At 37.7% G+C, this 23,397-nt stretch overlaps 2 protein-coding genes across 2 annotated transcripts; both read right to left on the bottom strand.

The window, feature by feature from the left end:
* Window positions 1-7,933: 7,933 nt before the first annotated feature.
* LOC141622066 (ferric reduction oxidase 4-like) lies at window positions 7,934-10,960 on the bottom strand. The gene is made up of 8 exons (XM_074438126.1): window positions 10,810-10,960; window positions 10,526-10,625; window positions 10,253-10,422; window positions 9,864-10,114; window positions 9,420-9,747; window positions 9,100-9,337; window positions 8,309-9,018; window positions 7,934-8,227 (listed from the first exon to the last, which is right to left on the bottom strand). The coding sequence occupies exons 1-8, from the start codon at window positions 10,958-10,960 to the stop codon at window positions 8,088-8,090; spliced, it is 2,088 nt and encodes a 695-aa protein (XP_074294227.1). The 3' UTR covers window positions 7,934-8,087.
* Window positions 10,961-19,246: 8,286 nt separating this feature from the next.
* Window positions 19,247-22,509, bottom strand: LOC141620779 (ferric reduction oxidase 4-like). The gene is made up of 7 exons (XM_074437562.1): window positions 22,301-22,509; window positions 21,578-21,766; window positions 21,254-21,488; window positions 20,817-21,144; window positions 20,488-20,725; window positions 19,700-20,409; window positions 19,247-19,479 (listed from the first exon to the last, which is right to left on the bottom strand). The coding sequence occupies exons 1-7, from the start codon at window positions 22,507-22,509 to the stop codon at window positions 19,340-19,342; spliced, it is 2,049 nt and encodes a 682-aa protein (XP_074293663.1). The 3' UTR covers window positions 19,247-19,339.
* Window positions 22,510-23,397: the final 888 nt, after the last annotated feature.

Here is a 23,397-nt window from a genome sequence, read left to right on the forward strand (position 1 = left end):
TTGAGCAACCGCGGACATTTGAGACTGCCGGTATTCTATAAACCAGCATTAGCCTAAGGTCGAATAATTGTGAAAAAGATATTGGTACTTATTTTTTGGGGTTAAAATCAAATAGAGTAAATTCTCAAGAAACCTCAAATACGTGGCAGAAAAACCGGGAGAAAAAAAAACATAGTCCAGTACAACCTCTGGAATGACTCAAATTGAAGTTTATAATATTAAGTTTTCGGGATTACATGTCCCAGAACAAAATTCACCGGAAATCTCCGGGAATGTCCCTCGGGTCATAGAAAGCGGCCACACACAATTTACGGACCAATCAGGGACATTTGAGCCTGCTGGTATTCTATAAACCAGCATCAGCTGAAACTCGCATAATTGTGAAAAATGGATTGATACTTGTTGTAACACCCCGTAAATTTGAAGACCTTTATTATATTTTAAAAGTGATATTTTAATCCATTTTAATTTAATATTAATTTATTTTGAAATAATAATAATTTGATAAAATATAATCTTATTTTATTTTGAAGAAATGTAATTATTTTTGATAGTTTAGAAATGTTTAAAGGTGATTTAAACTATATTTAAACCTTTTCCCTTGATAAAATAGATTTCGGATAAAAGTCGTAAAATTGGGATTTTCCCATTTCTTACGGTCGTTGGGTAAACGAGTTTGGATATTGGGCATATGAGTACTTAATCTTTTAGTAAAATCGTGTTTAAGAACTTTAATTTTCTCGGAAATCGCGTTCGACGAATATTTCTAATTTCCGTCGAAACGAACCAAAACGTAAACAATTGAAACTCACCCAAATACCCTACCCCAAACCATGCACCCTCCATCCTCCATGGGTCTCCTCTTCATCTTTCATTTCCTCAATTCTCATTCTATCACTTCCTTCTTCCAAACACCAAATTCATCTCAAAAATCCTCCTTACAATCCCTAAATTCACCATAACTTCTTCATTTCTCCACCAAATCGCATAAAAATTATATATTCGGAATTCTCTCTTCAATCCTCACCTACTAGTAAGCTTTATTTTCATTTCCCCCAATTAATAATTGTGTTTCTTGTTCTTATAGGTGAAGAATTTGAAGATGAGTTAGGTGACTCATATATTGTAGAAGATGATGCATAATTTTGGGTTTTAGAAGCTTTCTCAAGTTATTACTTGTCTCTTTGCTAGCTTAAGGTAACTATTTCGAGTTACTCGACGAATTAATGTCACATTAGTAGTTGTATTTGTTGTTTGTTGTTGTTGTTGTTGTTGTTTGTTGTTGTTTGAGACGATCTTGTTGATAAATGAATGAATGGAGTAAGATGAGTATGCTTATGTTTAATTTATGTTACCCATTTGTATATTATTGTTTGGAACAAATTTGGATGAGGAATTATGTGTTGTGACAAGTCCGCGTGTTGGCTGGAACATGTCAGTACCGGATCGAGACAGTTTCCAATGTTTCCAAAAATATGACAGATTGAACGGCATCAAAAAATTAGGTGGTTTAGCCACTTGAATCACTCAATTCGGAGTCCGTATGAGTAAATGACGTCGTTTTATCGATTAAAATTTATAGAAAAGTTTACCCTTGTGTGAGACGGTTATTTATGCTATTTTATTATGCGAGAATTTTGTGGAATTAGTTATTTTGTAAGTTGGAATGTTTTTCTTTATGTTGATAGTGTTCACATGATAGAAATTGGAAATAGCATGAGAATGATATTGTGATGAATTTTGTGATTTGGGCCAAAGTAGGCCAAGACTCTGAGCTGGGCTAGATTGACTGAACGAGTTTGGTCAAACTAGGTTTAAACCGGTCAGCCTCGATTTGACCGATGACCCGTCGCGGGACTCGGGTCGAGGGTTTGTCTTTGAGGTGAGATTGGTTGTTATTGGATGTTTTATGTTATGCCTTGATATTTGTAATTATCATTTCACATGTTGGTTGTTGGATGCTTTGGATGCCTTATGCTTGAGTCTTGTTGCCTCTCTGCCATTTTAGCTTGTTCTCATGGATTATGGTACTTGTTGGTTTCTTTGGAATTTGGATTATTATTGATATTGGAGATATTGTTGGATTGTCAGCTGAATATGCTCTTGCGTAGTCTTTCATATGCTAGGGTGTGTATGATCATTTGTGTGTGTGCAAGTTTGGACTCTTTGCCCCTCTTATGGTTAATTGGGTGTCCTACTTGTCTTGTGCGGTGTGGGCTAAAGTATTCAAGCTGGGACTAGGTCCTAGGTGAGTATTTCGGCCTTCGTCATAGATAGGTCCTTATAGTCTTTGACGAGTGTATGTTCACAGCTTAATAGCCTTTGTGTCTTAGCTTGGTGGGCTTATATCCAAGTTAGGGCATGACCTCCTGACGTACTCTTAGAAGTATGTGGTCAGCTTAAGTATTAGCCAACCCTTTGGTGGACTCCTTAGGGGTACTTGTAATACTCCGTATTTATGAGTCTTTGGGTACTCTATCGAGTAAGGGTAAGTTACGTTTTAGAATAGTTTCTGACCTGTTGGGTACTCGATCGAGTAGCTGGGGTACTCGATCGAGTAAGGGGGTACTCGATCGAGTACCTTGGGTACTCGATCGAGTGTCCGGTTTTACGGGGAGTTTTCTCGGGTTTTGTTAATTATGCGATTAAGGTATTTAAACATATTCGTCATTGTTTTAATTCACTTTTACAAAACCTAAAACCCTGTTTAAGAGAGAAAGCAGCCACTTCATCTTCCTAATCGCATTCTTAGCAATTCCCGGAGTTCAGACGGTCAGTTCTTGTCGTTGTTTGTACCGTTGAGTTCCTTGCGTCGAGGGTAAGATCTACGTACCCTTTTTATTGTCTTTCCTTTGTTTTGGTTAAACCCTAATTTAGGAATTGGGGGTTTTGGTGTGTAGTTTGTGATGTGTAGTCTTTATGTGCTGTATGATAGGAGGAGAATTCGTAGAGGAGCCGTTTTGATAAATTTTGTAGATACCGTCTGCGGGTTGTGCTTTCCGGTAGGATTTCCTCCTCGTATTAGTCCCATAATGGGATATTGGTGATGTCTTTGTAGTTAGTTGTTTGATATGATGATTGTGATTGTGATTGTGATTGTGGTTGTGTTTGTTGATGGTTCTCGAGATGCGTTCTCGGCTGAGTGGGGTCACTTGCGGGAGTGATCTCACGCCCTAGTTTCGCCCTTCGTGGAACCCGCCACGAAAGGGGATGTGCACATTAATGGACAGGGTTATCGCTCGTACGATGAGCGGGGCTTAGGTGGGAACGGCTGCGGTCCCCCATCGGGCAGTGGTCGGGTCCAAAGTGGACGTCAGATTGAGATGATGGGAGTTGGTGGTGTGTGTGTGTGTGTGTGTGTGACAGTTCAGCTGTCTGTTTATCTTATTGTTGATATATGTATTGGATTGTGTGATTAGTACTGACCCCGTTTAAATGTTTTAAAAACTGTGGTGATCCATTCGGTGGTGGTGAGCAGTTATTGAGCAGGTGTGATATGACGCGTTTGGGATAGCTGGGATGAGTCATCACGTGGCATTTAGAAGTCTTCCGCTGTGTCAGACGAAGTCTAGTAGCTTTGATAGTTTAGCTGTAGACCGTATGAGAACCTTGTAATTCCTTTTATTAGTTTTGGTTTGAACATGTAATCACTTAATCTATAATTACTTTAAAAGTACGTTTCTTTATTGTCTTATGATATTCAGTACCTCGGGCAACCGAGATGGTAGTATCCTTATACCTGAGTGGTCCTGGTAAGGCACTTGGAGTATGGGGGTGTTACAGTACTCATGTGTGTGATCATGGGTCTTGGATGCGGTACTTTCCGCATGTCGCTAGGTCTGCGCAGGTTTAGGACTAGGGTGTTTACCTTAACTCGTGGTATAGACTCGAGTTACAGAGTGACTATTGACTGTACTAGGAACTTATGCCTGTCTCTAGATATATTGTCTTTTCTTGTTGATGTTCTATGAATCATAGAAGGTGAGATGCAAGCCGGCTATGGTTGATAGAGTTTGGATTCCTGGATGTTATGTGATTCACATGATAGTGTAGTATGAGTCGGTCTAGTATTCATATGCTAGGACTATGTGTTGTTATATTGTTGTTCACATGATGAGTACGATTGTCTAGCATCTATATGCTAAGGCTATGTGTTATTCATATTCTTATGTTTACATGTTATATTAATTATGACATTTCGTGGCTGGGAGAATTCGGAGTTACTCCCCACTGACTGTGACTTTCGTATTTGTATAAAATGCGATTGACAGGTAAGTGATGCATATATGGGGTACATGGACGAGCTAGCGAGCAAAGTAACCTTGAGACCTAGATTGGCTTTATTTTATTGTGACTCTTAAACACTTTTTATGTTATATACTCCCTCCGATCCAGACAAATGGTAACATAGGGAAAAAATGGTTATTTAAGAAAAGGTGGAAAAATGAGGGATAAAGTAGGAAAGTTTGATTGGGACCACATGAATTTAGGTGGATTAAATAAGTAGTTGGTGAGTGGGTGAGTGGATGATAAAGTTGTAAATAGGTAGTGGATGTAAGGGTAATTTAGTCCTTTTTCATGCCAAATATGGTATGTTACCATTGGTGTGGTTCATCCATTTTAGGTAAGTGTTACCATCTGTCTGGATCGGAGGGAGTACTTTTTAGGGACATATGTCTCCCTTTTTCATATTTGGGTTGTATAACTTTGTTTCGCGACTTTAGCGATGTTTTATTTATGAGATTCATTTTAGACCTTGCATGTTTGACACCTTCCTATTTGGATATTTTTATAACAGGTTCAGGTTTCGTTTTCGACTTTTGAAAATTACAGGTTTTTGCTCAAATGAACCTATTACAAACATATCCATGCGGTTTTTATCTAGAATTATGTGTTTACTTTTCCGCAATGAATGAGGGTGTCACACTTGTTTTTTGGGGTTAAAATCAAATAGGATAACTCCTCAAGAGACCTCGAATACATGGCAGAAAAAATCAGAAGAATAAAAAACATGGTCCGATACAACCTCTGGCGTAGCTCAAATTGAAGTGTAATCTCACTTGAATAACAGTTGCGTAATTTGATTCATGTTTAGCGAGCTTGTCTATTTGTACTAGCGATGATATGAGATTAGGGATGTCATTGGGGCGGGGCGGTGGTGGATATAAGCTCCTCCGTATCCGTATACACCAAGAAAAACTCGTACCCATCCCCGCCCCACCACCCGTGCCGGGTACAAATTTCCAAAACCATTCCCGCCCCAACGGGTAAAAATATAAAATCGTACCCGCCCCGCTAACCTATTAACCCGCTACACCATAATTTTATTCGATACATTTTTTCGTAATAGTTGGTTTAATCACTATTAATTTCAATTTTTTTGAATTTATCTTAATAATTTTAAACCAAATAAATTAGTTAAAAAATTTATAAAATAGCTATTATTATCATTATATCTTAATTATAACTAAATGGGATTTACAAAATTATCATAATCCTACTAATTTTTTTAATGATTAGCGGGTAGGCGGGTATTAGGTGAGTAAGATGTGAAAACCATGCCCGCCCCACCACCCATGGCAGGTACAATTTTCGTACCCGCACCCGCCCCACCACCCGCAAAAGCCCTACCCATCCCCGTCCCACCATAGTATTTGTTCTAAGACTGAATTTGTCGCATATTTGTATAGCCGGAATTCTGAAAAAAAATAAATACATTGCACACTAACGGGTCCCACCATAACATGTATTTAAAAAAAAAAAAGTTGAATTAATGACGTGACACGCCCTGGATTGAGTATTGTCTTTTAAATTAATAAAGATAAGATAGAGAAACTTTCCATATTATTACTAGCTTAACAAACTTAAATACGTCAACAAAATTTCACCATGCACCGTCCTTCCCTTAATATTTCAACTTTTCTTATTGGGATATTCTACGGTGTACCCTTGAGTTTTTCGGTTTTCTATGGTGTACCCCTAGATTTTTGATATTCTATGGTGTACCCCTGAACTCTATACATTAGTCTATACCATGACCTTATTTATTGTCTTTGATATGTTATTTTCTTAATTGATCTATTAAATTATTTATTTATCATTCCAATTACTCGATAACCTACTCATTTACTTATTAACTCGCTAAATTAGCCATTAACCCACCAAATAGTATACAAATCTAACTAAAAATTCATCAAATCTGCATTATCATTTCATGAATCATAACTAAGGTTTTTAAAAGTAATTTGTGCTTATGGAAAGTGATTTGTGACGTTTTTCACTTAGGATGGTGTTAGAACACTAACGAGTCAGAATAAAGATCAAAATACGGTTGTTTGATAGTGATAAAGTTAATGGAGAGTTAAAGGAGGTCATGATAGAGAAATAAGTAAGAAGTTTAGGGGTACAATGTAGAATGTAAAAAATATAAGGGTACAACATAGAAAACCGAAAAACTCGAGGGTACACCGTAGAATATCCCTTTCTTATTTTATGCCTAAGCTCTTGTATAAATAACCAACAGAAATTATGATAACAACAATCTTCAATTCACCTCCTCTTATTTCATCTTTCTATAATATACTCAACAAAATTCAAAGCAAATTATTCTTAGCAACTAGTAAGAAATACTCGTATGACAATGGCTACTGCCTTTCATCATGAAGAAGAAGATGAATACTCATACAGCCTAAACCCGGCTGAATACTTGAAGATGGTGGAGTACTGTTTGGGCGAGAGTCTGTATTCTAGTATTCTACCATATTCGATTTCAAAGACATGTTGTTGATCAAGATCTTGTAACCAAGACGACTCCTAGGCTGATAACTTGTGCGTAGAGCAGGAATTTTGGTATGGCTCTAGTTTACGTAAGTTGAAGAGGAGCAAAGCCAAATCAAGGCCATCCAAAAGGAACAAGTGAACTTCATATCAAGTTTTCACTGGAAACTTCAGAATATTTAAGAAAGGGTATTATCTAATTAGGTTATTACAGTAATGTTTTGTATTGATTGTTACGGATTACGTAATATCTTCTCTTTTATTTGTTTTTTTTAATTATTCAATTGTGTTTGGATTTTGAATAATAATACAAGTTGCTTTGAATTATCTTCCTACTATGTTGTGTTTGGAATTTATTCATATATAGTTGAATTATATGCTTTCGAATCCCCTCTTTCAACATGCACAAAAGACAATCTCGTGTAAGAGTAATAATGTGTTTATATTGAATGAATAATTACATGAATATGCAGGGAGTATATATATACAAGAGGGAGTAGGTAACCTATACATTGACAGCTATTATAAGATCAACAGAAAGAGGAAACAATCACAAGGATATGATATGCTATGATATGTACATAATAGATGCCTAGGATAGAAGATGTGGAATGATTGTGAAGATCATGAATGATTATCTTTGACATCTCGTACGTACGCTACAATTAACCCATTCACTTGCAGTAATTTATAACGTAACTCTTGCCAGTATTCATCGTTATCATAGTTACTCCAAGTTTAGTGTGTTTTCTCTAAGCTTAAATATTATTAGGCATTTTGTAGAACATTTCCATGAGAAAGTGACTAGTTATAGAAGCCTTTGTTAACCAAGTTACCAAACCAAAGCTCACTTTTCCCTTGCTATGTAGTCTTTCACATTTTCCTAACATTACAACAATAATACCCAAGTGTCTTAATAGCTTCCATGAATTGCGGGTAAAGAAGGGTAGGGTGTACGCAACCTACAATTGAGAAACAATCTTAACAATAAACTCCCTCCGTCCCTAGCCTGTCGGTTCAGTATATTTTCTTTTGGCACAAATGAAAAACCAAAAAATTGAAAAAGTAACATGTCATATATTGATGACCAAACAACTTCCTTATACATGCTTAGAACAGAAACGTAAAAAAATGTATGAAACACCCAAATAAAAAAAAAATTCAAAACAATCGGGATAGAGGCAATAGCGTAGCCATACAACCTTAATTAAAAGATCGAAATAAACGAAAAGCATTATACAAGTGAGAGAAATCAAGTTTTCTTTGAATGAGATTTTGTGTTTTGATATCAGTAGCCCTGGCTTTGCAGATCACCAGGTAAAGCTGAGGTATTCATAATGCAGTTTCTTGGAACCAAAACATGAACAAATTCTGGCAACATCATGTCTCATTCCCCTTGGTCCCGAAGCTATCACTCCTATATCGCTTCCTTTGCATCCTGATAATATTTCTGCAAAAACACCAAAAAATCATGCGTCACTCAATCTGTTAAACCACAATCATATGCATCAGTCAATCTGAGTAGACTTACTTTGGAGATTAGGCCTGCCTTCATAATGCACTTGGGTAGCTTGTACAAGAGATTGATACGGAAGACTTTCGAGCTCAGTAGTTCCACCACCAAACCAAGACCCTGGCGAATTCAGTGGCGATGGCACTTCCATATTCGTAATCTGTTTCTGATTTTCTGTCATTTTGCTCTTTTGCCATAGAAAACTTACGCTTCCTACGAAAATTATACTGATACACATAATAAAGCAGTCCCAAATAACCCAAATGGTGAAATTGTATGTATTGTTTGTGTTGTGATCTATAGGATATATATGGTACTGTGTAACCAAGGCGAGAATTAGAAAAAACAGGATGAAGGAAGATGTGATAATGAAGGAAAGTAAGAGCCATCCATTTTGGCCTAAAACCGGAGTGATGGGAACATCCTGTGGGCTCGGCTTGAACCATTTAGTCTGAACAAGCTTCTGACTGTCAGCTGTAGGCGGCTTGCTCTCTCTAGTTATGTATACCTGAATTTCCAGCTTAATTTTAGATAGATCACTGATTGTATTATCAACAGGAAGTAAGAGATCGAGCATTGTCAGATCAGATGCATGCTTGAAAGCGCAAATGAGCTGAACTCGAGGAACATGGCCTTTATGGGTATTGGATCGATGTATGATCTCCCGAATTATAGATATATACGGGGTTACTCCACTACCACCACTGATCAACACAAGAGAATCACGCCTGTAACAGAAACAAGAATCGCTTTTAATTTTGTTATATGTTATTAATAACCATGTCTTAGGTTATACGGTGGGTACTTACTCGAGGAAGCTGGTTGAAGCAGGTTCATATGGTCCCTCGACTGATACTTGAAGCCGGTCCAGAGATGATGAAAGTTGTTTGTGTATCTTTTCAGTCCAACTCCCTCCACTATTGAAGGCAATACTGAGTGTATCGGGTTCCAAATTCTCATTTGAAATCACAGTAAACGGATGCCACTGTAACTTCGATATTTTGGGTGCATTTACAAACAAGGTGCTAGTGACACCATAATGTACACCTGAAGAAATACAAGAGATTAGTTATTGATAAGGTTTCATCAAATTGGCTACATGAAATTGATAGATCTTCCAAGTTATCACCTGGACTCTTATGAAAAGTCATTTCGACAGTTCCACCAGGAAGAAGTCGAGCTGAGATAAGCCTAGCATTAGAGCGCGACTGTAAAAATCTTAGGTATCGATCAAGGGTGAAGAGAAATATTCCTGGAAGGATCTGACATGTCCAGGAAACCCCGATATGCACAACATAAAAGAAGGTCGCTAGAGCGTAAAGCTGGTGAGTGTAAAAGAAGACTTCAAACGTCTTTCTTCTCGTGTATGCGAAGCTTGTTACCCATATAACCAGTAGGAACACCCATGATATCTCTCCACTTAGATTTGATACATAGGTAGGTGACCACTCCAACGCCTGTATGACCAAGTAATATTACTATTAACCAAGTTTCGATTTTATCAAGAGATAACAGTTTGACAAGAAAATTAAAGTTTCAATCTTTAATGAAAGGGTGAACTGTTAAGTGGTACCTCTAACATTTGGTTAGTCATCAACCAGTAAATAAAGAAGCCAAGGCTGTGTAATGCCGAGAGCACCATGACTACTTGCCCAACCCATATATGATACTTGATGCTCGACTCATATGTCAGTCCAACCAGCGGCAGGATTGAAGATAGTCGAGTCACAGGAAAGAAGACAAACGCCCAAGCAACATTTGATGCATATCCCAATCTCAACGACACTGAACGAAACCTCCTTTGCCACCTGAAAAACACACCTGCTTAATTAATATCAAGTATCGTCTATGGGACCTATGCAAATGGAATTACACGTATGGTATATGAAAATGTTCCATCATTTCAATGATTTATTTGGAAGAAAACAAGTCTTCATGCTTACAGTTGATCAGTCGTATGACTACCCATATGTGGATGCTTGACGGAGACATAAAAGTAATTTCCAAACTGCCAACTCATAAGTGTAATTCCCATAATTGCAAAAATCAGCTCCTTTGTATTAACAACCCCTAGAGGCCCCAGTACAAGAAGCGGCCGTTTGATGAAGGCCAGATGATTCTTACTCGTACAACTGCATATATACAAAATCGACTGTCAGATTATCTCGTATAGTATATAACAAGCCAAGGAAACAGAGAAAACTGACTTGATAAAAAAGGAAAGAAAAGAAAAACCTTGTATCTGATAACTCCGTTCTGTTCTTAATATGAATATAGATGCAACCGAGAACAGATATCAACATTATAGGGAATGTTAGCAGGAAAAGATTAATACCTGCATGACATACAAGCATACAACAATGCAACAACAATATTAGTCATGTTTTTCTGAATGAAAGTATAGTTTACTCCTATATAACAATAACATTACTCAGTGCCTCGAAAACTCTCGTCTATGAGGAGGTAAGGGGTTAGTGTACATGACATTTATGATAAGAAAACAAAGAAAAAATGCTAACCTTGTCCACCAATGTATGTGGCATTGAACTTCTCCGATAGTTTAGGAGTCCACTTAGACTTGTAGACATCCGTAGGTATCAGAATCCATATTAACATCCACCCGAGGAACACTATAAGACATATCAGCTTCAGCAAATAAAGGCTGCTCATTTTGTTTTTAAGTATTTTTGTTTTGAAGATTGTCTTTTAGACTTTAATTTGCAACTCACCATAGAGTTAGAAGCTGCTTTCGGGTCATATATATACTCGTCCACCGATGCAGTTGGCATTTTCATACATGATACTCCGTACATCATAATCTTGCAATTCTGACTAATTAGAAAGGCATGCTTCTTGCTGTTTTTGCGTACATAAACATATGTAGAAAAAAGTTATCCACAGAGTTTTTGAGAAAATGTCAGAATGCTTACAACTTAGAACTTAGAATTTTAACATGAATAAACCCTACACCAAGTCAATCCCTTTAATTAGTTTATTCCATCACCAAATCATTGAAGTTTTACATTGACCAAGTAAATCCCTTAATTTATTTCTTTACTAGTATATCTTTTGAAAATTTACATTTACCTAAAGTTTGATTTCACTTGCCTCATTGACTGGAGGGGTGAAAACTGAAAATGTAGACATGTAAAAATAGTGTATCTTAAAAGGGAATTTGGATCCTCTCCATTACTTTCTCTCCATTACCTCTCTAATACACTCTTATTTTAATATATTTTCTCTTTCCACTCATTTAAACATTACTTTTATGAAATAATTGCAACCATTAGATCGTCCCAAGATTTAATCCTGACCGTTTAAAAGTTATGGATGTCCATTTCTTTTTAGATAATGGAGAGAATCCGGACCGCTTAAAAGGTTACCTGAACTGCATGATATGATGTTAAAAAGTCATGAGAGGTGATACTCATGACATGTGTTCAAAGCCCTTTAGCATTAAAATCTCCCTTGTGGCTCCCTTTACACACAAAAAAAAAAAATTAATGCCTGATGTTATTTTGTTCTAGACAGCCAAAAGGTATTGCAAATTTGGTTAAAATTTTTGGCCCTAAACGCTTGGGGTTCTGTTACTCCGGTACATGGGTGATCATATGACCGGTGAAAGGTATAAATTTGGGCTCGCTTGGGTTAAAGGAAAACACTCCGTATTAGTCAAAATCTCGTCTTCTATTCTCTTATTTTGAACTCCGCTATTTTGGCTATTGGCTAATAGTTATCTTTCTTTCAAGCGTGCCCGTATTTCAGTAGGACTCGTTAGCTAACCTATCTAACAGTATAAATTCGGCTGAACTAAGAATATCCATATCCCACCATCCCAGAGAGTTATAGACTCCTTATTCGATGGTTCTGTATTACCACAAAATGAAGCAAAACTATTTTTTAAACTCTTTAGCCTTCCTTTTACCATGTACTCCGTAATAGTCATTGATGCAATTCTGGGTGAGTTTACATTATGGATTAACTGGCAAGGGGTTATTTACTCTTTAGCCTTCTTATTACCATCGTAAAATAATGTGTCCCAGGTTCGACTACTAGCTGGGGCGATGATCACTTGGCCACTGCAGCCCCCGAAGGGGGTGGCTTACATGGTCCATGTGGTGGTGCGGGAATGCATGGCCCGGGAGGACTCAACTCCCTCGTTTTAAAAAAAAAAAGAAAAAAAAAAACTCATGAACACTTAGATTAACTAGCAAGGTTATTTTAGTTTAACTAGAGGTTTCAGGTTTCAGGTTGGAGTCCTGGAAATACAACAATGTTAAAACTCGGGAAGAGATACGTTAGTGCCTTACTGCCTTGCCATAATGCCATCATCGTTTCTGTGTATATGGAAACAAGCATCTCAAGGGTTGTATCTAGGTTAGTACAGTTGACCACTATCAGATTTTCTGTACTATGTACTGTACAAATTACAAAACATTTTTATACATATCCAACTTGAAGCTGAAAGTATGTGTAAAATATCAGTTGACTAATTATAAAAACTAATAAAATATACAAATATATGCTTTCAAGGCAATCAATTCCATGAGAATGTTTTAGTATGACGCCTCACGCCTGACATGTCCCCTTCAGAATAGGAGTGTGTACATTTTTTATTCACTTATCAATTTACACAAATTCTCATTCACTTAGAGTAATTTAATAATTACTCTCTTTTATATACCACTTTTCTAAAATTACTCTCTTTTGAAAACTTTTTAATAATTTACTCCCATAAAATATTGTCAGGTCAAAAATTACACCCATTTGTACTTTCAGGTGAAAAATCTTTATTTATAACCGTTTTGCCCTTGTCTTCTTCCCCCGTTTGTAAAACGTGTTCTAGACTTCTCGCACCATTCATCAACACCACCATCTTTAATTGCGAGCTCGAAATCGGACCTTCGCCTTGCCTCAACCACGCTACTACCGTGGTAGCCACACCTGCTCCTTCAATCATCATCACCTCCGCACCATCATGGCAGCCTCTAATTCCGAGCAAAAGCAACATTTCCCACGCCCCTCATCTGCCTTCGAGCTCGGAATCGAAATCGACCCCACTCCATTCACGCACCATTGCAGCAACAACACCATTCGTCAACCACCATCGTTGTTCTCACCATCGAATCCACCACCCTTCTCCAACCACCATCGTTGGTGAATTGAAATTAGGGTCTAAGATTGGGTGATTTTGATTGAAGGGTGATATGATGTTAATTGAGGGATTCTTCAATTGAAAATGTCAGGGAATGAGAAAACCCCAATTAAACCCAACAACACCACCAACCACCAATACCCAACACAAACCACAACCAACATCGCCCTCACCGCCACTAGTTCGGTCGCCCACCGCCGGCGATTCTCCCCGACCACCACTCTACGTTGCTTCTTCCTCCTAACCCACACTTCAAAATCCCGACACTACCCCCATAACCACCACTAAATACCAGAAAGATATGTTATTAACCCAAACTCGGATTCGACATCGGAGTCGAATGAATGTGTTCTTGTCATCTGAGTATTGTTCAATCTTTGTTTAATTGAGGTTTGATTGTTTGATGTTTTCGCCAGGCCAATGGGTGTTGGTGTTGGCGTTGGCGTGGTAGTGATAACATATTGGTAGTGGTTGGTTATGGAGGATTGGAGGAAGTAAGGGAGTGAAGGGATGTGAATGATAAATGAAGGAGATGAACATAGAGAAGGGCATTTTCGTCCTAAAATTAGGCTTCAAATCAGAAAAATTCAAATATTGACGAATATGTCACCGGATAGTCCAAATGGATGCAATTTTTAACCTGAGAACATTTTATGGGAATAATTATTAAAAAGTTTTTAAAAGGGAGTAATTTTAGAAAAGTGATACATAAAAGGGTCTAATTATTAATGTATTCATCATTATGACAACGAAAAAGAGAGTGCAATAATTTTGCTGTGAAAGAAAGCACGTGTAAAGGGAGTGTGAGATTTATATCCTCCAGCTTTTTTCACATAACGTTAGTTTTGTGTGACTAAAAAACACATAACAATTAAATGAAGGAAGGGGTTAATGTGATATTGGTTGAAGAATGGACAAAATTTGATACCTGTCTTACTGCTAGCTGTAGACACTGAAATCTTATATTTTGGTATCTATTTAATTTTTAGTATTTTTAGTATTAGAGATAATTATCAAAAAAGATTGTGATAATATCTTAAGATACTATAGAATATATATTATTATTGTCTTACCCTCCAAGCTACTAAAGTATAAATATAGACCTCGGGTTTAGGGTTAGGGGAGAGCATAGATGGATTAAATCATACGACCCCGTCTTCCTACTACCAAATTGTAGGTAGGATGGAATAAGTCACAAAACGACCCCATCATCTCCCTACGAGATTAAGTCGATAAGACCCTCGTAGAAACTATCAAACCCCAAACCCTAGAGATGGAATCAAGAGATTTCCGAAAATTGTAACCCTTAATCTTTCAGTTATAAAATAAATCCTTGTTCCATATTATTTTGTCCCTCTTTATTTATTATTGCAGGTTCGTAAATTTTATGGTTTACACTAGCTATTAGTTAGTAGTATTGTAGGTTTACTTTGATTTAGGTGACACGACTTTAGCCTTATCAATAGCTAGAAGAAATCCGGGATCTTCGTTTCCCAACGAAAATATGCTCTCGATATTCTCAGTGAAACCGGTCTTATTGGCTCACGACCCACAAATATTCCCATGGAACCGAATCATCGCTTGGCCCTATCCGATGTTGCGCTCATGACCGATCCTCAACCATATCGTCGGCTCGTTGGGCACCTTGTATATCTCACTATTACTCGGCCAGAGCTCACATACTCTGCTAACATATTGGCCCAATTCATGCATGCTCCCAAAACCAAGCATTGGCATGCGGCCCTACAAGTGGCCCGTTATCTCAAGAACTCGCCTGGCCAAGGTCTCCTTCTTTGTTCTGATAGTGACCTTTCACTTCACGCTTATTGCGACGCTGATTGAGCAAGCTGCCCAACAAGTCATCGTTCCCTTACGACTTATATTGTCTTTCTCGGTTCATCTCCCATCTCTTGGAAGACAAACAGACTATGGTTTCCCATTCTTCGGCTGAAGCCGAATATCGTGCTATGGCGTATACGACCTACGAGCTCAAATGGCTCAAAGGCCTACTCGTTTTTCTCAGGATGCCTCACACAAAACCTATTCAATTCCTATGTGATAGTCAATCTGCTCTCTATATTGCACGAAATCCGGTCTTTTATGAATAGACAAAACATATAGAAGTTGACTGTCATTTTATCCGTGGTGAGATTCAAAAGGGTACCATCGCCACAAGATTTGTCCACACCAAGAATCAACGCGCATATATCTTTACCAAAGAGCCATTTGCTCTATCTTTCACCAAAGGCAACTTTTGATTATTTCCATGTATATATTATTTTGCCGCTAAAAAGGCCGTACGGGATGCGAGGGCAAAAGTTAACCAGGAAGTGTATGCCAGGTTGGACACGAGAGAAGGAGAGAAGGCTATCTATAAACTGGCTCGCATAAGAGACCGAAAGACGAGAGATATTGGGAGAGTTAGGTGTGTGAAAGATATGGACGACAAGGTTCTGGTTCAGGATAACGAGATAAAGGCTAGATGGAGTTCTTACTTTGATAATTTATTCAATGGACATCAGGAACAAGGTTTTGGGGATGTAGAGGTAACACCAAGCATGGTTAACCGGGAATTTGTGCGTAGAATACAAAAGAGTGAAGTTAGAAAGGCGTTAAGGAAGATGGGGTCAAAGAAAGCAGAGGGACCGGATGGTATACCCATAGAAGTTTGGAGGTGCTTCGGGGAGAAAGGGATTGAATGGGTAACCATGCTCTTCAACAAGATTTGGAGGAGCAACAAGATGCCATCGGCTTGGAGGAAAAGCACTCTTGTCCCTTTGTACAAGAACAAAGGTGATGTCCAAGAGTGTGCCAATTATCGGGGAATTAAACTTATGAGTCATACAATGAAGTTATGGGAGCGGGTAATCGAGCAAAGGCTTAGGAGATATGTAGACATCTCGGAAAACCAATTTGGATTTATGCCCGGGAGATCGACTATGGATGCGATTTTTATCATGAGACAGTTGATGGAATACCATCGGGACAAGAAGAAGGATTTGCATATGGTTTTTATTGACTTGGAAAAGGCATATGATAGGGTACCAAGAGAAGTACTTTGGTGGGCTTTGGCGAGAAAGGGTGTGTCACGAAAATATATTGACCTCATAAAGGACATGTATGAGGGGGCTAGTGCAAGTGTTCGCACTAATGTTGGGAGAACGGAAGAATTTCCTATTACCATCGGGGTGCATCAAGGTTCCGCACTTAGTCCTTTTCTCTTTGCTATAGTTATGGATGAGTTGACAAGGGATATTCAGGACGACATCCCTTGGTGTATGATGTTTGCTGATGATATTGTGTTGATTGATGAGACAAAAGAGGGGGTGGAGAGAAAGTTGGAATTGTGGAGGCAGACTTTAGAGACTCGTGGGTTCAGGCTGAGCAGGAGTAAGACTGAGTATTTGAGGTGTCAATTCACTAAGGTGGCGGGGTTGAGATCGACAGAGGCGGAGAGTATTATTTTCGATGGGAATGTTGTTGAGGGCTCGGATTTCTTCAGATATCTAGGATCTATTATTCAAAAAGATGGGGAGTTAGACGGAGATGTGGCTCACAGAATTAAAGCGGGATGGTTGAAATGGAAGAGTGCTTCAGGGTTTCTATGCGATAAAGATATGCCCCAAAGATTAAAGGGAAAATTTTATCGCACGGCAATTAGGCCTGCCCTACTTTACGGCTCTGAGTGTTGGGCCGTGAAACATTGTCACATTCAAAAGATGAGTGTGGCGGAGATGCGCATGTTGAGGTGGTTGTGCGGACATACAAGGAAAGATCGGTTAAGGAATGAGGTGATTAGGGAAAAGGTTAAAGTGGCGCCAATAGAGGACAAGATGATGGAAAACCGACTAAGATGGTTTGGCCATGTGAGAAGGAGACCTATGGACGCACCAGTTAGGAGAGGTGGAGACTTGGAGAAAGAAAAAGGTCCCTAGAGGCAGAGGAAGACCGAGACAGACATGGTTGAGAGTGATAGAGCACGATATGAGAGTTCTGGGGCTTGAGGAGAGTATGGTGACGGAGAGGGCACAATGGAGGGAAAGGATACATGTGGATTTTTAGTATTTGATGTTTTTTTGACAGATTTAGTGTTTTTATTTATTTATTTAATTTAAAGAAATTAATTTATTTATTTTTCTCTCCTTTATTACACACTTTTTCAACAACCACTTTCTTATAGATTTTACCTGGTTCATTCCGGATCCTTAACTCTATTTCGGTTTTTAAAAATCGTTTTAATCCTTTCTCTCGATTTAAATTTTAAGTTTTTATAAAAGAAAGACGGAATTCGATTTTAAAACCCCTAAGTTCACCTTGACTTTCCATTACATTTTCGTTCTCCCTTTTGTTTTTATCTTCCCCTTTTTTATTCGCTTTTTGAGGCGTGCGTTCACCCATGGACGGTTCGAAAGGATGATTCATGTCAGCCGACCCCAAATCATTTTGGGATTAAGGCTCTGATGTTGTTGTTGTTGTTGTTGTTGTATATATTATTTATAGCTGTTGATGATATTCGTTTCCGTAAATAGGCGATTTGCTTGTTGTATATTTATAGGCATAGCATTATTGTAAATCATACGGTTGAATAATATAATTCTATGCAATTCACATATCTCAAATCACAGTAAGGATCATCTGTCTCACTTTTATGTCTCATTGTGTGTATCACCCCACTCACCTTTTGACACATCACTTGTTGCAAAATATTGCAATAATTATATTAAGTTGTTGATGTGTTAGAAGGTGATTGAAGTGGCACATACATTGGGACACCAAATGGGACAGAGGATCCCCACTCCTCAAATCATCCCCTATTTACTAAATGAATAGGTGAACTCCAAAAATTTTCCTCCAAAAAGCATCTTTATAAATAAGGAAACTATTGATAATTTAATTGTATTCATTAAATAAGGTAATTAATAATTATAATGTATTTCATTATATAAAATTTTTCATTTAATAATAACCTTTTCATCAAATTTTATAATTTTTACTAAACACTAAACTATAATATTTTAATTAAAATATAAATAATATAAAGCTATAAACTGTTAAATCTTTTATTGATGCTATTATTTGAGAATGACTTGACTCATACTATGTATAAACAAAACTATAAATCGTTTTGATTACTTACATGACAAAAACAAATGAGAGAATTAATAAATTGGAATCATTAGCGTTGTGGTATAAAAAATAGTTTTTAAAAAATACATTTCAGCACGTTACTTAATTCTCTTTGACTAATTTTCAGTTTTAATTTTTTTTTTCCAGAAAAATATATATAATAACGAGAAAATGAATAATTATTAAATACCATTATTATTTTGCAGTTCAATTTTACTCGGTTTTCTGGAATAATTTTACAGTTCAATTTTTTTTCTCATATCAAAATATAATGACATGAAATATGAAAAATTAATGAGGTATTAATTTAGCATTATTAAGTAATATAAAAGTAAAAACTCTATAAATACCGCGCATTTATGCGCGGGATCTAAACTAGTATTACTAACAAACAATTTTAACGGTAAACTCCCTCCGTCCCGGTCGGTGTAATTTTCTTTTGGCACAATTAAAACCTAAAAAAATTGAGAGATAATTGCTTAAAAATACAAAAATTAAAGTGAAAAACTTACATGTCATACATTGAACATTGAAGATCAAACAACTTATACATACTTAGAACAAAAACGTAAAAAAAAAAAATGAAACACCCAAATAAAAAAAAAGTTCAAAATAATCGGGACAGAGGAAGTAGCATAGCCTTACAACCTTAATCAAAAGATATAAACGGAAAGTAGTATACAAGTGAAAGAAATCAAGTTTTCTTTGAATGTCTGTTTTTGATATCAAACTTTTCTTTGCCTGAAAGAGGCACCAAGAGTAGCAAATCACCAGGTAAAGCTGAGGTATTCATAATGCAGGTTCTTCGAACCAAAACATGAACAAATTCTGGCAACATCATGTCTCATTCCCCTTGGTCCTGAAGCTATCACTCCTATATCGCTTCCTTTGCATTCTGATAATATTTCTGCAAAAACACGAAAAAAATTATAGAACCTCAATCCAGTTGAACAACAATCATATGTCCCAAATGACGACTCATCTCTAGTTCGACCTGTTTAATTAAGAACTGACTCGAAAATAAAACCTTAATAATCTTGATCCGAGATAACTTGGACTAAGCAGATAACCTAACCGGAATGAAACAGACTTATTGGCAGGTCTACATATGAGTTGAGTAGACTTACTTTGGAGATTAGGCCTGCCTTCATAATACACTTGGGTAGCTTGGACAAGGGACTGATACGGAAGACTTTCGAGCTCAGTACTCCCACCACCAAACCAAGACCCTGGCGAATTCATTGGCGATGGCACTTCCACATTCGTAATCTGTTTCTGATTTTCCGTCATTTTGCTCTTTTGCCATAGAAAAGCTATGCTTCCTACGAAAATTATACTGATACACATAATAAAGCAGTCCCACAGAACCCAAATGGTGAAATTGTATATCTCGTTTGTGTTGTGATCGATAGGATATATATGGTACTGAGTGACTAAGGCAAGGAGTATAAAGAACAAGATGAAGGAAGAAGTGATAATGATGCAAAGAAAGAGCCAGCCATTTTCGCCTAAAACCGGAGTGATTGGCACATCCTGTGGGCTCGGCTTGAACCACTTAGTTTGAACAAGCTTCTGACTGTCAGCTGTAGGCGCCTCGCTCTCTCTAGTTATGTATACCTGAATTTCCAGCTTAATTTTAGAGAGATCACTGATAGTGTTATCAACTGGAAGTAAGAGATCGAGCATTGTCAGATCAGATGCATGCTTGAAGGCGCAAATGAGCTGAACTCGGGGGACATGGCCTTTCTGAGTATTGGACCGATGTATGATCTCCCGAATTATTGATATATATGGGGTTACTCCACTACCTCCACTGATCAACACAAGCGATTCATGCCTGTAACAGAAACAAGAATCGCTTTTAATTTTGTTATATGTTAATAACCATGTCTTAGGTTATTCGGTGGGTACTTACTCGAGGAAGCTGGTTGAAGCGGGTTCATATGGTCCCTCGACTGATACTTGAAGCCGGTCCACAGAAGATGAAAGTTGTTTGTGTATCTTTTCTGTCCAACTCCCTCCACTATTGAAGGCAATACTCAGTGTATCAGGCTCCATATTCTCATTTGAAATCACAGTAAACGGATGCCACTGTAACTTCGATATTTTGGGCGCATTCACAAACAAGGTGCTAGTGACACCATAATGCACACCTGAAAATCAGAAACACAAGAGATTAGTTATTGATGAAGCTAGTTTCATCAAATTAGGTACATGAAATCGATAGATCTTCCAAGTTATTACCTGGACTCTTACTAAAAGTCATTTCGACAGTTCCACCAGGAAGAAGTCGAGCTGAGATAAGCCTAGCATTAGAGCGCGACTGTAAAAATCTTAGGTATCGATCAAGGGTGAAGAGAAATATTCCGGGAAGGATCTGACATGTCCAGGAAACCCCGATATGCACAACATAAAAGAAGGTCGCTAGAGCGTAAAGCTGGTGAGTATAAAAGAAGACTTCAAATGTCTTTCTCCTCGTGTATGCGAAGCTTGTTACCCATATAGCCAGTAGGAAAATCCATGATATCTCTCCACTTAGATTTGATACATAGGTAGGTGACCACTCCAACGCCTGTATGACCAAGTAATATTAACGAAGTTTCGATTTTATCAAGAGATAACAGTTGACAAGAAAATTAAAGTTTCAATCTTTAATGAAAGGGTGAACTGTTAAGTGGTACCTCTAACATTTGGTTAGTCATCAACCAGTAAATAAAGAAGCCAAGGCTGTGTAACGCCGAGAGCACCATCACCACTTGCCCAACCCATATATGATACTTGATGCTCGACTCATATGTCAGTCCAACCAGCGGCAGGATTGAAGAAAGTCGAGTCACCGGAAAGAAGACAAATGCCCAAGCAACATTTGATGCATATCCCAATCTCAACGACACTGAACGAAACCTCCTTTGCCACCTGAAAAACACACCTGGTTAATTAATACGGAGTATCAAATATCGTCATTTCAATGATTTATTTTGAAGAAAGCAAGTCTTCATGCTTACAGTTGATCAGTGGTATGACTACCCATATGTGGATGCTTGATGGAGACAAAAAAGTAATTTCCAAACTGCCAACTCATAAGTGCAATTCCCATAATTGCAAAAATCAGCTCCTTTGTATTAACAACCCCTAGAGGCCCCAATACAAGAAGCGGCCGTTTGATGAAGGCCAGATGATTCTTACTCGTAGATCTGCATATATACAAAATCGACTGTCAGATCAGATTATCTGTGTATATGGAAACAAGCCATCATCGTTTCTGTGTATATGGAAACAAGCATCTCAAGGGTTGTATCTAGGTTAGTACAGTTGACCACTATCAGATTTTCTGTACTATGTACTGTACAAATTACAAAACATTTTTATACATATCCAAATTGAAGCTGAAAGTATGTGTAAAATATCAGTTGACTAATTATAAAAACTAATAAAATATACAAATATATGCTTTCAAGGCAATCAATTCCATGAGAATGTTTTCGTATGACGCCTCACGCCTGACATGTCCCCTTCAGATTATGAGTGTGTACATTTTTTATTCAGTTATCAATTTACACAAATTCTCATTCAATCATTTTAGAGTAAATTAACAATTACTCTCTTTTATATACTTTTCTAAAATTACTCTCTTTTGAAATTTTTTTAATAATTTACTCTTATAAAATATTCCCAGGTCAAAAATTACACTCATTTGTACTTTCAGGTGAAAAATCTTTATTTATAACCTTTTTGCCCTGTCTTCTTCCCCCATTTGTAAAACGTGTTCTAGACTTCTCGCACCATTCATCAACACCACCATCTTTAATTGCGAGCTCGAAATCGGACCTTCGCCTTGCCTCAACCACGCTACTACCGTGGTACCCACACCTGCTCCTTCAATCATCATCACCTCCGCACCATCATGGCAGCCTCTAATTCCGAGCAGAAGCACCATTTCCCACGCCCCTCATATGCCTTCGAGCTCGGAATCGAAATCGACACCACTCCATTCACGCACCATTGCAGCAACAACACCATTCGTCAACCACCATCGTTGTTCTCACCATCGAATCCACCACATTCTCCAACCACCATCGTTGGTGAATTGAAATTAGGGTCTAAGATTGGGTGATTTTGATTGAAGGGTGATATGATGTTAATTGAGGTATTCTTCAATTGAAAATGTCAGGGAATGAGAAAACCCCAATTAAACCCAACAACATCACCAACCACCAACCACCAATACCCAACACAAACCACAACCAACATCGCCCTCACCACCACTAGTTCGGTCGCCCACCGCCGGCGATTCTCCCCGACCACCACTCTACGTTGCTTCTTCCTCCTAACCCACACTTCAAAATCCCGACACTACCCCCATAACCACCACTAAATACCAGAAAGATATGTTATTAACCCAAACTCGGATTCGACATCAGAGTCGAATGGATGTGTTCTTGTTATCTGGGTAGTGTTCAATCTTTGTTTAATTGAGGTTTGATTGTTTGATGTTTTCGCCAGGTGTTGGCGTGGTAGTGATAACATATTGGTAGTGGTTGGTTATGGAGGATTGGAGGAAGTAAGGGAGTGAAGGGATGTGAATGATAAATGAAGAAGATGAACATAGAGAAGGGCATTTTCGTCCTAAAATTAGGCTTCAAATCAGAAAATTCAAATATTGACGAATATGCCACCGGATAGTCCAAATGGGTGCAATTTTTGACCTAAGAACATTTTATGGGAGTAAATTATTAAAAAAGTTTTCAAAGGGGAGTAATTTTAGAAAAGTGATACATAAAAGGGTGTAATTATTAATTTATTCATCATTTATGATTCTTTTGGC

This window comes from Silene latifolia, chromosome X (assembly GCF_048544455.1).
Source record: "Silene latifolia isolate original U9 population chromosome X, ASM4854445v1, whole genome shotgun sequence".
NCBI lineage: Eukaryota > Viridiplantae > Streptophyta > Magnoliopsida > Caryophyllales > Caryophyllaceae > Silene > Silene latifolia.

Coding starts and splice junctions, on each gene's coding strand:
- LOC141622066 (XM_074438126.1), bottom strand. CDS start 10,960: ATGAGCAGCCTTTATTTGCTGAAGCTGATATGTCTTATAGTGTTCCTC. Junction 10,423..10,525: donor ACGGAGTTATCAGATACAAG/GTTTTTCTTTTC, acceptor GTATATATGCAG/TTGTACGAGTAAGAATCATC. Junction 9,748..9,863: donor TGACTAACCAAATGTTAGAG/GTACCACTTAAC, acceptor TTGGTCATACAG/GCGTTGGAGTGGTCACCTAC.
- LOC141620779 (XM_074437562.1), bottom strand. CDS start 22,509: ATGGTGCTTCTGCTCGGAATTAGAGGCTGCCATGATGGTGCGGAGGTG. Junction 20,410..20,487: donor GCTTCAACCAGCTTCCTCGA/GTAAGTACCCAC, acceptor TTTCTGTTACAG/GCATGAATCGCTTGTGTTGA. Junction 19,480..19,699: donor AGGCAGGCCTAATCTCCAAA/GTAAGTCTACTC, acceptor GTGTTTTTGCAG/AAATATTATCAGAATGCAAA.